This window comes from Dioscorea cayenensis, chromosome 16 (assembly GCF_009730915.1).
Source record: "Dioscorea cayenensis subsp. rotundata cultivar TDr96_F1 chromosome 16, TDr96_F1_v2_PseudoChromosome.rev07_lg8_w22 25.fasta, whole genome shotgun sequence".
Lineage (NCBI taxonomy): Eukaryota > Viridiplantae > Streptophyta > Magnoliopsida > Dioscoreales > Dioscoreaceae > Dioscorea > Dioscorea cayenensis.
Window position 1 is genome coordinate 1297732 of NC_052486.1, and position 15666 is coordinate 1313397.

Consider the following 15666-nt stretch of genomic DNA (forward strand, 5'->3'; position numbering starts at 1 on the left):
TTCTTCCGTCATGCCTCCGAAACCTTCAAAAGCTGTAAGTAGTTCTTCTTTGTTTTATTTTTATTTTTATTTTTATTTTTTAAAGTTTTTTATGTTTTGATTTTCAGGTATATTGCTTTGAGGTTGTTGGTGGACCTAGAAAGATAATAGATTTGTCTCTCTTTTTATTAATCTTGATTTTTATTGGATGTCTTAGGCTTATTAATTTCACATTATGAATGCATGTATTGTTTCTTTGCTTTTCATTGATTTTTTATTTTTAATTTTTTTTTAAACTTATATTCAATGTTTTATTTGTAGGAAATTAAGGATAATGAGGCCTATTAAAGCTCTTGCTATAAATCACAGGTTTGTTGATTTTCCTCCTGATGAATACTAATGAAGAATGAACAGAAGACAATCAAAGGTTCTCCCCATCCTAGATATATATTATTAATAAATTACACAATTTGTTTGGAACTAAGGAAATATTGATGTATTTCATTTTTTTAAATAATCTTGCCTAAATTTTGAAATTTTTGGTGAAGAAAATTCTTGTTTTTTCCTTGTTTTTGTTTTTTTTTTCTATTTGTTAAGTAATTGGATTCATTGGTGATTTTCTTTATCTTACAGTATATTAGTGTATAGTTGATCTCCAATCCTCTCTTGGTTTTTTTTTTTGGTTGATTTAGTAAGGTGAATTAGAGAAGTTTAAACCTCTTCTAATTTTGAATTTAATTCTTTTTTTCCAAATGTGGCAATCATATTTCGTGGATTGGAAATTAGTTTAAAATATAAATTGCTTTGAATTTGATGAGTATTTGATGATTTAATTAATTGGAATCTTTGTGTCATTACTTTTTTGTTTTCTTTCATTTTTGAGTATTATGGGTTCTATAAAATAATATTTCAGCTTGAATATTAATTCTTATGAACTTATCACAATTGCCAATGTATTGTTTCAGTTATTACATGTGAGAAAAATGTTTTTTTAAAACTTTTTACTTTTTGCCACACTACTACAGTTACTTATCATCACTTATAAATGGTGTGAGTGAATCATAAGTCATTGTATTTCGAATTGAATCTATCCTTCATTCATAAAACTAGGTAAATCTTATAATTAGTAAGTTAATAATGTTAATAAATACATGTGCTATATTCTTCATTCATTAGCAACTTTAGTAAATTTTTAGCACTTAAATGCAATGGGTAATTATATAGTTTGATGTCAATTGCATCCCAAATTAATTAGAACATGATGTTCATGATTGAAAGTTAGCTTACTTGAAGGTAAGCTTACGAGTTTGAAAGGACTTTGATATTATAAAAAGTTTAATTTTTCATCCATAAAATCATAATTTATATTATTTAATTTTTAATTAACCAAATAAAAAAAGTATAATAATAGTTGTCTTTGTTTAAATGTGCCAGCCTAAAAAAAAAACGTCATATAAGTTCACTTTGTTTGATAGACTTAACCTAATCCAACTTAGTAAAATAATAAATACTTACAAGGTTGGACTTAATGGGCATGTGTGTTTTTTTTAACCTAAATTTTGGTGTGCTTTATTGTTCTATTATTGATTTTAAATTTTATTTACTTTAAAACTTTAAATGTTTTCATCCATAAAATCATAATTAATACTATTTAATTTTTTACTTAACCAAAATTATATCAAAATACAATAAAGCTAGGTCCATCTAAAAAAATTTATAATTTGAAAAAAAAATTCATTATCATAATTGTGTGGATTGATAATATAGTAAATGTAACTTTTCATATAATTTTTAAAAAAGGAATTGTTATTTTGGTGTGCTTTATTGTTCTATTATTGATGGGTTTTTTAATCATATTTACTTTCAAAACATTAAACGCTTTCATCCGTAAAATTATAATTAATACTATTAAATTTTTACTTAATCAAAATTATATCAACATACAATAAAATAAAGCTAGATTCATCCGAATAATTTTATATTATTTGATAGGATAATAAGTATGAAAAAATCATTATTAATGTTGATAGGATAATTGTTAGATATAAATAATTAATTTTGATTTTCTAATGTTAATGAAGATAATTAGAATATTTGTTAGTTTAATCTTTTTAACATATATACCCTTAACAAATATTATTATTGACATGTATACCATTTTTTATGAAGATAATTAGAAGATTCATCCGTTTTTTTATCTAATTAGTATCAAACTGTTTTGTTATTGATAGAAAAAAAAATAAATAAAAATAATCATGGTAAAAAATCATAAAATATGATGTATGACATGAATTCTAAAACAAAGGAAAACAACCCTTAATTTTTTCCATTTTAAAAAATAAAAAATATTAAAATCCAACTTTTCAGGAGCCCAACCTTAACAATAGTTTAATATTCGGGAGATTATGGAATTCTTGAAGAACCTTTTGAAGTAATTAGTTGGGTACAATTAGGCATACATAACAAATCAGTAATTTGATCTCAACGCTCTATATACATACATGAAATTATAAAAAAAAAGATAAATAATTTATGCTTTGTTCCAGATTGGTTTGCTAAATGTTGACGGATAGTATAACTCGTTGCTTTCATTCATCAACAAAGTTCTACAGAGACTCATCAACTTAGCTGCATGGCAGATCATCATTTCTTCTTCAAATGCAAAGGAACGGATTGAAAAAACTCGAAATAATAATTATAAAATTTCGAATACTATTTACAACATGTTCCTTTTCAATCATTATTATTGATTATTTTAAATTATGATTACAAGATTATTTAGACCTCAACCTTTATGTTGCCATGGATGACAACGTTGAACACTCCATTGACTCTGATACACATCCATAATGACAACTATGAGTGGAGTGAAGTTGTTTCAAATTTTGTTTCCTTTTCTGTTCACTTTTTTGTAGTTGGAGATGAGAACTTGAACAACTTTTTTTATATGTTAATACAAGTGGTTTTGTTTGCTAAAACTAAATTAGAAGCATGAGTTGTAACAAATTCTCTTGAATGATGAAGTGTTTAAATTCTTACAACAAAGAAAAAAAAATTAAGTAGAAGGTATAAATACTTAAAATTGTTTTTCCTTTCAAAGTATTGAAATGAAATCATTTTCATTATTCAATAAATAATATAACATATTCAAGTAATATATTTTCCAACTTTTCACATCTTGCAAATATATTTCTTATACTGAAAATGATTTACAAAAAAAAAATAACATTAACAATTTTTTTTTCAAAATTTATACTATCTTTGCAATCTTCCTTTTTAGATATAGTCAACCCGTAGCGTTAGTGCAAGTACATAAATCTAGTGTACCATGAAACATGTGATTTATGTGAATAATAAAAATAATAATATTTTTTTTTCTGAAGGCTTTCTTTTTTTTTTTTAAAGGGAAATTTTCCTTAAAATTTTTTTATATCACTAGAGAAATCATACTTTTCAAATAAATTACTTTTAAATTGTGTTTTACTGTGGCAAAGCACTCCCTGCACCATAAAAATATTACTGAGATCATAAGGATTAAAAAGAGAAGAAAAAAAGTGATAAAAGTATGTATATGAAAAGATACGAAGGATTGATCGGGAAAGTTGTGACTTGGAAAGACTGATAGCTAATTTTCCTCTTGTTTATATATATATTTTTTTAGAGAACAATTTACTAATCATGGATTTGATGTATTATGAGTTGGAATATATTCATCCAATCCATAAAGAATAAAAATTAATAATAATAATAATAATATTATTATTAGAATAAAGGAGTTTATTCTCTAATCCTTTTGATCTTTAATAAAAGAGGAATCAATTTGTTCTTCCATCATGTTTCAAGATTTGAAATCTTATTCTCTTTTAAAGCTAAATCTCATGATTAACCATAATTAACAACATAAACCCATTTAAGAGTTATAACTTTTGAATATTTTATTAATTTCTTATGTTACATACTTACTATATATAATATATAGCTCATATATTATTATAATATTATTTTTTGTAGGAAAATAAATCTGAGCCAACGACTTCTCAATCTGTTGGCCCCAAGTCACATGTTCAGTGGTGGGCCCAGAAATTTGGTCAAGCCAAGGCTTCTCAACCCAATTATAGACTCTCCTCAGTCCAACCATGGCTCCATCCCGGATTTCTTTTTCCTCATTTTAAGTTTAAACCTCGCCGGACGGAGTTCTTCCAAAGTTTTTCACCCAGTCAGCCCCCCGTGCATGTGTATGGTGTTCTTTACGTTTCATTAGAAAATGAATTTGAATTTTAGTTCATACATATAGAATGTAGACGTAAGCTAATAACTCACCACTAGGGGTGTAAACGAGCCGAGCCGAGCCGAGTATTAACATGCTCAAGCTCGGCTCGTAAGTAAAGCTCGAAGCTCGGCTCGAGCTCGTTCAAGCCTTAGTTTGCTTTGCTCAAGCTCGGCTTGTGTATTACTCGAGCTGCTCGAGCTCGGTTCGTGAAGCTCGACATCCTATTAGCTCTACTAGGCTCGAATCAAAGCTCGTAAATATAAGCTCGACTCGAGCTCGTTTAAGCTCATATATAAGATATATATAATGTACTTATATATAAAATTATGATATAAAAATTATAATATTATATATATTTATTTATTTATTTAATTTATATTGAAAGCTCGATTAGGCTCGCGAGCTTATCGAGTTGGGTATTTTGAGGCTCGAGCTCGACTCGTAAAACTATTCGAGTAGCTCGAGCTCGAGCTCGGCTCGCAGAATTTTGAATCGAATTCAAATATTATCCGAGCCGATCTCGAATAGCTCACGAGTAGCTCTGCTCGCTTACACCCCTACTCACCACCTATGCATAAATCTTTACATGATTGGTCTATGTTTAAAAAACAGAAAAATTTAAATTATGTTTTAAATATAAAAAAAAATGAAAGAATAACATCACCATTGAAAAAATTAACAAAATGACACACAAAATTAGAAAGGGACAAAAGAATTTTTTGAACCATGCATGATTGAATCTAAAAAATTGGATGAATTATTGACTATGATTCACATTTCACACTAATTAATTAAATCAATATATATAAATCAATATATATAAATCAAAATCATGTTATACACTCACACTTAAAATATGATTAAACTGAATTTAGTTTTAACACATAAAAATAAACGACAAAAGTCTTTTTTATTTATGAATATAAACAGTGCCGAACAATACTAGAGCCAGGATGTACAATATATATACAACACAAGAATAATATAAGAATCAGGGATGAACAGTGTACAAACAATACAGGGAACTGTATGGGGAGAAATTTGAACCCATGATCGGGCTATCCAATGGTTGACAAAAAATATATTATTAGCCCCCCACCCCACCCATATATATTTTTTTAAATAAATTTTTTTAAACACTACTTAATCTTTAATATGAATATTAAAATATTCATTTTTTTTTAGTTGATCACAAACTATAAAATTTTTATTATTAAATTTATATCTAATAGCAACAAGTACCAAAATACAGTTCTAAATAATATCAAATTTATAATTAATAACATTAAATTTATCTAGTTTATTGTGTAAATAATAACTATTAAACCATGATTGAATGATTATCATAAAAAAAATTCAATTAATTTGCCCAAACACATTTGAAAAAAATTGCTTTTCAGAGTAAATTAAAAGTTTTTTTTCTATATTTTTTGTTTAGATAAACTAATGCAGAAATACTTTTATTTATACGCGCACTCACTATCTCTAAGACGAGTCTAAGACCTAAGGTCGGCTCTCACAAGCAAAAAACTTGAAGGAAATTAAGTGGTTGACTTGGACAGCAGGCGGGTTACACGTTCCACTGTGCCGAGATGTGAGGTGCAGGTAGGAAAACAAGGTAAATGAAGAGTTATCGTCCGTTTCCACTTTGTCCGAAGGGATTTTTCGGACACGTGCTCTTAACATTCGTGGAATTTCGGTCTAGGGTGCGAACTGGCTCCTATTTCAATCCGTGCTGGACCGATCGATATACCAATAATAAAGTCTCCAGTCGGAGAATGCGGCGTTGTATTAGAGAAAGTTCTCTGTTCCAAACATTTCCTGCATTCCTCTCGTAGAGTACTGTACCGTCTCAGACCAGATACATCTATTGAAAAAAATTCTTTTTTTTCATCTCATCTCTCCCTGAGCTCAAATCAAATAAGAACTCGCAGCTTCGCTTGCCTAATACCCGGCGTTGGTGCCTTACCTTACTCGCCTACCTAGAATCATATGATCGGAACGAGGGAAGCTCTTCCCCCTATTGCTGACTTGTTTGATCAGGGTAGATACTTCACAAAGTTAGACTGAAGGTGTGAAGTTGTTTGGATGTGAATTTTTAAAAGAATTTTTAAAAGTAGTAAATTGTTAAAATAAGCATTCATTGAGTTATTATTATGTATTGTTATTAATAATGATAATAACTTAATATATTATGATAATAATTATAATTACAATTATTATTATTATTATTTATTATGCTTCTGCTTGGGGAAACAAAAAGCATGAAAATATAATCATTTTTTTATTTGATAAAAGTAATTTAGTAATTTAACAAGCTCTTCAGAGTGCGACATGGTTAACTTTTATGCAAAAATATATATTTTCAACTTTTTATCAACTTCTTATGTAAAAAAAAATTGGTATAAATATTTTTTAAGTCCAAAAATACTTATAAAAAAACACTTTTTTAAGCTCTTGCAAATCCAAACAAACTTTAAAACTAACTTCCACTGGATAAATAGTTGATGTTTGCCCTGTATTAAAAACAATAATTAACACAACAAGTAACATTGAAGCAATGATGCATCAATAATGAGTTTGTATACTAAAAAGTAAAAAATAAAAACAGTGATTGATTGAAATCCCAATGATTAAATAAATAAAATAAAAAGCTTAAAAAATAGAAGAAAAAAATTTTGTTTGTGGGGGGACACATGGCTGACCAACTTTATGTCTCATCATAAACAGTGAAAGCCAAGAAAAGAGTCAAAAATAAAGAAAAACACATGTACACTTTGCCATCTTTTTTTTTTTGCTTGCTTTCTAAACTTCCTCTCTTTCTTACTTGCCACATGCACTTTTGACTTTCCACAAAAGATGCCTAATGCCACCAATTATTTGATTATTATCATTTTTGTTTCTATTTTAACTTTTTTGTAGTTTTTAATAAAAAAATTTATTTATTTATTTACTTGTTTTATAAATATGCATTAAACTCCTCCTGCATAAAAAAAAAAAATCAAAAACTAAATAAATATGAAAATATACTAATTACGGTGACTTTAGTCTCAGTAATCTTTTAAAAATAAATTCTTTTTGTTATATAACTTTAAAAATAAAAAAATTACTATACATTTACAATGATTTTAGATTTTTAGAGAACACAAAATCAAATAGTTACTTCAACTTTTATATTTATTTTAAAATTTTTGTTTTTATTTTTTTTCCATTTATTTTATTTTATATTTTTAATAATTTAATAGAATATTAAAAATACTCCTACCAGCATAAATAGTAAAATAAATTTATTTTTATAATTATAATTTAATTTATATTTATAAATAAAATTTTAAAAATCATAGATATTTTTAAAGATTTGAAATTTTTTTATAGAATTAAAAGAATCAGAGGATCATTTTCTTACTCATCCAAAAAAAATTATATATGTATATTATTATTATTATTATTATCATAAATACTAATTTATACTCTCCTTTTTACATGTTCAATTATAAAAGCTTTCTTTTGATTTTTTTTACATATATATTTAAAAAACTTATGAAATATTAAATAATTTTTTTTTCTAAATTTATTCTTTATATTTAATATATTTTTATAACTTCCAATAAATCATGTTTGACTACAATTTTTATTTGATTTATAAAACAATAAATCATAATTAACTATATTTTTGAATAATTTTTTTTTCATATTTTTCAATACTGGAAACAACTTTTCTAATTTTATTTAAAATGTTTTTTTGCCAAATAAATAAATCAATAATATGAATTTATTAATCAATATCAATCATGTTTATAAAGTTGAAAACAATTGGAAAATTGTTTCGCATATTTAAAGAAAATTGATTTTCATTTCTAATTGTTTCGCATATTCAAATAAAAATCAATTTTCTTTGAATATGCGAAACAATTTTCTAATTGTTTTCAACTTTATAAACATGATTGATATTGCACAAAATGGAATTTTTTTTGAGACATGTTAAAGCAGCTAAAAAAGTTAATATAATTAGAAAGAGTGCAATTAAAGCAGCTAAAAAAGTTCAAGAATTTAATGGATTTACAATCAAGGATATATTGAGAAAGTTAATATAATTTTAGATAAATTTTATATTATCAATTAATTTTAACTAGCCTTTTTAATTTATTAAAATAAATATGAAAAAAAAAATTTGAGTCAGTATATTTTAATACATGTATATACTTAAATATAATTAATTAAATAAGCTTAATTTTAAGCTAATATATTTAAATTAAAACAAAAATAATTTTTTCAGAAGTACTAATTTAAAAATTTATATAAAATTTTAATTTAACTATTTTTATATTATATATATATACACATGTAATTACTCCAACATTCAAGGGTATGTATGCAAAAACAAAAACATAATGATAACTTTTGGTAGGGAAACGCGATTCCGTTAACAGTCCCGTTTCCCAAGAACCGTTTTCCAAATGGGAACAGATTCCAAGATTAGTCAAAAGTAACGCATAATAATTAATTAATTAATTAATTAAATAAATAAACAAACAAACAAATTTAAAAAATTATTTAAAAAATCCAAAAAAAAGAGAGAGAGAGAGAGAAAAAACCCTAATTGAGAATCCTATCATTCTCCCCCAGCTCACAAAGCGAGAGAGAGAGAGAGAGAGAGAGAGAGAGAGAGGAATCCAAGCTCTGAATAAGAAGGGGAGCAAGGCCTCAGAGCTCTGCTCAACAGCACTGAAGCGGAGAAGAGAGAGGAGAAGCAGAGATGGAGGCGGAGGCGGTGGCGAAGAGGCTCAGGGAGGATGGAACGGAAGATAATGGAGCTGGAGGGGTTTCGTCGATTGTGGAGGATGGGAAGACTATGGATTGCATCTCGACTGTGATTCCTGGATGGTTTTCTGAGATGAGCCCTATGTGGCCAGGTATATGGTCTTTGTTTTTGTTTGCTTGTCTCTTTCTTTTTCGTTCTTTTGGGGTTGTGTTTTGAGTGTTTGAATTGAGGGGATGTGGTGGAGAAGAGTGGAAGACGAGAAAGGAAGTTGCTTTTTTTCGTTTTTTTGGTTCTTGGGAGGAGAAGAAGAGGAATGGATGGAGTGGAGAAAGAAAAAGATGATTTTGTGGTTGGTTTTTTATTTTATTTTATTTTTGGGTTCCGTGTCTTATTTGTTTATGCGTTATATAGTTTCTTGATTAATCCGAATAACAAGGAAAGAAATTGTGTTTCTTGTTCCTGTTCTTGTTCTGTTTCTTTCACTCTATCTTACATTTGATCCTGGTTCAATTCTGAAGTCATGAAGTTTGGTGGCTTTGGTTTGATTTTTGCGGTGCTCTGTTTGCAAACTGGTTTTGATTTTTCCCCTTTGTGTCTATTTTGTTTTATATTTTTGGTTTTAGTGCACAATTAGTCCTGAATTATACCCAAATGCGTTCCCTTTGTTACTGAGTGACACAAATATTTTAGTATGGTTCATCAACCACAAATATATGTCTGTTTTTGTCCTTCTGGTACATTTTACTTAAATTAGAAACTAAAATAATCCCTGAGACAGTCACTCTGCCATCCCATTAGCTATTTGTGATGACAAGACCAGAGTCAACATTTTGATCCAGTTCAAAACCGAAGTGATTTGTTTTAACCAATTATGAACTTCCATCTTTTCTTTCACCTAGTATTTATGGGAAAAATTGGATTTTGGGAACCTGCCTTGCATATATGGCGTTTTATTTTTTTTAATGTTGACTCTTTAATTTCTCTGGAACGCAATTTTTTGCTGCTGCTGTTGTTAAAATCATTAACATCCGATATGGATTTTTTTCTTCTGTTAATGTTGATTATATAAAACGGTAATTGAGTGGATTTCTTCTTTTCCCACATATATATATATATATTGAAACCCTGCCCGAAATTTAAACTCATAAAATTTACGGACTGTGCAATAAATGAGCTGTTATTTGAACCATTTGATCAATCGTGAGCCACTAGAATATCAGGCTCCACTTGTTTGCTCAATGCTGCTGTGCTTATTTTTGTCCTGTTGTTTACATGTGCCAATATTCTTTTGGCTCATTTATTTTATGTAATGGTTTTTGTTTTATCCTTATCTGATTGTTCTCGAGATTTACATCCACCATGTGGATCGAAAGATTGCAGCCAGGGGATATTATTATTATTATTATTATTATTATTATTATTATTATTATGTTTCATGAAGCATTTTAATTAAGATAATGATTTAATTGATTTCTATATTTCCAACCCTCTTATCATGGGTTATGACTACCAAGCACTGAACAGTCTAAAGCGGATGCTAAAGGCATTTCTTTTGATGGTACAGGGGAGGCTCACTCTTTAAAGGTGGAACAGATACTTTTTCAGGGAAAATCACTGTATCAAAATGTAATGGTGTTCCAGGTACTTAATCTTTGCGAGTTTTATATAGTTTCTTTTGTCATTGGTTCTGGTTCTGTTTTGCAATTTCCTTGAAGATGTGATTGTGAGAATAATATTTTGTTTTACCATTTCTCAGTCATCCACTTATGGAAAGGTTCTTGTCTTGGATGGCGTGATTCAAGTTACTGAGAGGGATGAATGTGCGTACCAGGAGATGATCACACACCTTCCGCTTTGTTCTATTCCAAGCCCGAAAAAGGTAGCTTTACAACTCCATGAGGAACCAAAAATTAATGGTATTTGTTGAAATGAAGAAGATAGTTGAAACAAAATTTATGGTCTGTTTTCACTTGTGGATTATTTATACCATATTTTTTTGCTTTCATTATGGAAGGAGTTGTGTATTGTTTAACATTGGAGTGTGAGGCTTGTGCCACATCCATCTTTTCTTTATCTTGTGCTTCATGATTTAATGTAGAAGTAGGAATTCTTCAAAGTTTGCTTTTGATTTGACTCATTTGAGTGCTTCACACTAGTTAATCATATGCTTAGTCTTGGATCACCAATGGCTAGTTGAAGTCATTCTGGTTTTGCTTAATTATCATCTAGAATTCACAATGTTGGTGCAAGGTGATAGATCTCACAATCAGGTTGATGCACCAGAGCTGTATTCTTTAAAGCAGGTTTGTGGACCTTATACAATTAATGGTGAAGGTGCCTTGCTGTAGACATGCAAAATTCAATTTTGATAACCTCACTATTGATAAACTACAAACTGCAAATAACTGAACTCTAATAAATTGTGCTTTGATACGTATTTTTCTGTTGTGTATAAATTGAGTTTGGCATCATGAACTACTTCTTGAGTTTCAATATCACTTCTAAAAGTTGGCCACTCAACTACACTAGTGATTCTAGGGGAATGACCATATGGAAAGTACTCCTTGTATTGAACAGAAAGCTACCTTGAGGATAATTCTAAGAGAACTTGTTATAATATTTAGGCAAAGGTCAAATACTTTTTCTGTTCAGCTGCACATTGAACATGAAATTTTAGTAAAAGTTATAGTTGAAGAATTTAGCCTACTTGCAGTTGTTCTATTGCACTTGTTTGAATTGACCTAAGAAGTAATATGTGAATAGCAGTAAGCTCTTTTGTGCAAGTATTTGCTTGCTTCAGGAATTTTTATATTTGCCATTTTTTTAAATGGTTTGGGTTTTTTCTCAGGTATTGGTCATTGGTGGAGGTGATGGTGGTGTTTTGCGTGAAGTATCGCGTTATTCTTCTGTGGAGGTTATTGATATATGTGAAATAGATGCAATGGTTGTGGATGTAAGTAAATAGTACCTGCCTAAACTTTACCTTGGTTACTACTCAAAATTTCAGTAATGAACTAAATGTTTACTTCTTTGGAGATTTCTATCGTAGATTCTTCATTCCTCCCTTCATAATATCACTATTGTTACAGAGTTGATTTTTAATGCTTAATTTGCGATTTCGATTATAAAGCCCTGCTATGCACCTGCACTCATTTGTCCGGTCTTGGGTTATCTTCCGATTCCATTTCTTAGTTTGAAAATTTTCATCTTAAGTTTGTCCGTGATGCTTGCTATGTTTTGCAATACTAGCTCTATCATTCTGCCCTGCCATTTTTTTTTTTAATTTGGTTTTTGCACAATAACTTAGATTTTGATTTGCACTTTTATGTTCCTCTCGTGTTTGGACACGCTCAATCATTTGCTTTCTTTCTCCTTTCAGGTTTCTAAGAAGTTCTTCCCCAAGCTGGCTATTGGTTTTGAGGATCCTCGAGTGTCTCTACATATTGGTGATGGTGAGAAGGTTTTACAAATATATCTGTTTCTTAGTGCATATAAATCTGGTTGAGGGATTGTTGGTATCAGTTCACTGGGACAGCATTATATACTTTCTATCAGTAAGAGAGCATTATGATATGAAATTGATTAGTCTGAGATTCTGAGCTTGTGTTTTAGAGTTTAACATAGAAGGATGTAGGTTTGACATCGCAATCATCAAAATCACCTCCTCAACAGTACTAAATACCTTGTCATGTTCCCTCCCTATACATCCTCAACTGAAACAGCTTGTGTTCCATATTACATATCATAGCAAAATGTTCCCACTTCTATAATCTATACCTCTATCTTTTCTATCCCTTTGTTGATCGAATTGTTTGATCTTCCATCAATGATTTAAGACACTAATCTGTTTTCTTGTTAGCCATTTGCATTGGAGTAATTTTATTTTTCATATGCATATTTCATACCCTTTTACTCAATTCCTTACCTCACAGGTGTTGCATTCTTGAAGAATGTTCCTGAAGGTACATACGATGCAGTCATTGTTGATTCATCCGACCCTATTGGTACTGACGAACGACATCTTACTGGCAATGTTATCTCCCACTTTATTCTGGCGTCTTTTTTTAATTTAATTCCTATTGAAATTCAGGTCCAGCGCAGGAGCTTTTTGAGAAGCCATTTTTTGAATCAGTAGCAAGAGCTCTTCGTCCCGGAGGTGTCGTGTGCACCCAAGCAGAGAGCATCTGGTTGCATATGCACATCATCGAAGATATTGTTTCCGTCTGCCGTCAAATTTTCAAAGGCTCAGTTAATTATGCATGGACCACAGTTCCCACATACCCAAGGCAAATTTCACACCTCATTTTTGGTCAATTTGTTTATCCACATCAGATTACTCGATAATACATCTGCTAACACCCATTGTTCGGCTAATGCAGTGGGGTTATCGGTTTCATGCTTTGCTCCACCAAGGGCCCGGCCGTTGATTTTATGCACCCGGTGAACCAAATCGATGAGAATGACAGTTTCAATAAAGCCAAAGGACCTCTGAAATTTTACAACCCAGAGGTATCTTTCCTTAGATTGTTTCACCTTTGTTTCGGTCCTAAAACCAAAAAATGTTCGTTATGCTGCAAAGATTATAAATATTTTTGAATTTGGACTAAAACCACTCTCTCATTTATTTTTTCCCATAGTTGAGGGATTATTCGTTTACTCGTCCTCTTAAATCAAGAACTACAATGAACATGCTTAAAATTCAGCAGGCGAAACGAATATATAGTTTTACTCACATGTTCTCTCTTTTTTTTTTTTCTGCAGATTCACTCTGCTGCATTTTGTCTTCCATCATTTGCAAAGAGGATCATCAACTCAGAAACCGGCTAAACTTCCCGAAATTTCATTCCTTTGATTTCTATCAAGCAAAATGATGGCGCATCGCGCCAGATGGAGGAAAGACAAGCTCATTGTCTTTCAAATCGATATCGCATCCCTTTCGTAAGGTTATATATAGCCTTAATACTCTCATTTCACAACCGTTGCTTGCGCTCGACGCAATTTGGGTTGGATTCTCTTATTACAGTAGTTTTTTTGCTTTAATCATCCTCTGTTCATCAAAAGTCTTGTGTTTTGTACACTCACTTTGAGACATATAAATTGGTGATTGTGAGCATATGATGATGATGATGTTGCCTGTTTTTTGTTGGGATGTTGAGGCCATAGATTTTGCAAGAGTTCTCAATGGCATTGTAGTAACTAATAACTCATCCTTTTGTGGTTTCCATATCAAAATGGTGGTGTTGTTATTATTATTTACTTCCTCTTTTTTATTTTTATTATCTGTAATAAATTCATATTTTTTTTATCTGTTATTTGTTAACATAAAAAAATATTTATTATTATTTTTTAAATTATTTCAACACTATTTAATTTTTATTATGGGTAATTTTGGAAAAATAACTAAATTTTTATATAATTTTGTGAAATAATTAAATTTTTTTGGTATGTGAGATTTTGTTATGTATATATGTATTTATTTTTAAGTTTTTAAGTTTTTAGTTTTGAGTATATGTTCTTTGTTTGGGTGATGATTTTGAGCTTAGTTCTGTTTTGAATTTATTTTAAGTTTTTTTTAATAATTTTTCCTAATTAATTAATTAATTGATTTTTATGGAAATATGTTTTGGAGAGAATAAGAGTTATATATATAGATATATATAATTATAATTATCTGATCAAATCTCAATGTCACAATAATCAACCAATAAAAAATAAAAAATAAGATATTTGACTCTGATGTAGAAATATTAGAGATTCTAAATAATGTAGCTTGATTATTTTGTGATGGGCTAGTGTACTTAGCCCATTTAATAATTTAACTAAACATATATATATATATATATATAATATATGGAAGAACGATACTATTTTTATCGAATAGATTTACAGAATAGGTTTCCCGAATGACGTGGATGCCTAACTTGTCATCCACATCCTCATCCACGTCATTATTTTTTTTATATAAACTTCAAATTTGAACTTTAAAAATTCTTAAATACTTTAAATTAAAAAAAAATTATAAAACTATATCTAAAATCATAAACCCAAATACTACAAAATCTATAAACTAAAAATCTAAAATTTTAAACCCTAAATAATAAATACTAAACCCTAAACCCTAGACCATTAATCCTATGCGGGGGTTTGTGATTTCTAGTTTATGGTTTAGGGAGGGGTTTTCGGTTTATCATTTACATGTATATCTTTTACGATTAAATGTTTAAATTTAAGATTTAGATAATAAAGAGAAATTAAAATCTTCTTTTAAAAAAAATAAAGAAAGAATGACATGGATGCTGACATGGATGCCAACTTAATATCCACGTCATTCAGGAAATCTATTCGGTAAAAATATCATTACTCTATATGAAAACACATGAATATGTTTATATTATTTAAAAAACACTTTACTGTCATAATTTATTTGCATGATATTATTTTTAAATCGGAAAAAACTCTCAACATTAAGTAAAAATGTTTAAATTGAAAACAAAATAAAAATAACCTAATTATGAATAGTATTATTTTGAATGCATCATATTTTATTTATATGGCTTTTTTCACTTCAAATTTTTGCTAAAATTAGGGGTAAATTTTTTAGTAGGTCACTAAAATTTAGCTCATTTTTACTTTAATCATCGAGCTTCAATTTGTA

The 15666-nt window shown here is 29.0% G+C and overlaps 1 protein-coding gene across 1 annotated transcript; it reads left to right on the plus strand.

Annotated features, from left to right (window-relative positions):
• Positions 1 to 8851: 8851 nt before the first annotated feature.
• Positions 8852 to 14214, plus strand: LOC120279340 (spermidine synthase 2-like). The gene is made up of 9 exons (XM_039286267.1): positions 8852 to 9162; positions 10576 to 10652; positions 10768 to 10890; positions 11860 to 11964; positions 12391 to 12463; positions 12944 to 13015; positions 13102 to 13297; positions 13391 to 13520; positions 13773 to 14214. Exons 1-9 carry the CDS (start codon positions 9006 to 9008, stop codon positions 13836 to 13838), a joined length of 999 nt encoding a protein of 332 aa, XP_039142201.1. The 5' UTR covers positions 8852 to 9005; the 3' UTR covers positions 13839 to 14214.
• Positions 14215 to 15666: the final 1452 nt, after the last annotated feature.

What these genes read in the sequence shown, in the direction of transcription:
- LOC120279340 (XM_039286267.1), top strand. Translation starts at nt 9,006, where the DNA reads ATGGAGGCGGAGGCGGTGGCGAAGAGGCTCAGGGAGGATGGAACGGAA. An exon ending in CTATTCCAAGCCCGAAAAAG is followed by an intron (nt 10,891 to 11,859) that starts GTAGCTTTACAA and finishes GTTTTTTCTCAG; the next exon opens with GTATTGGTCATTGGTGGAGG. An exon ending in TAGATGCAATGGTTGTGGAT is followed by an intron (nt 11,965 to 12,390) that starts GTAAGTAAATAG and finishes TTCTCCTTTCAG; the next exon opens with GTTTCTAAGAAGTTCTTCCC.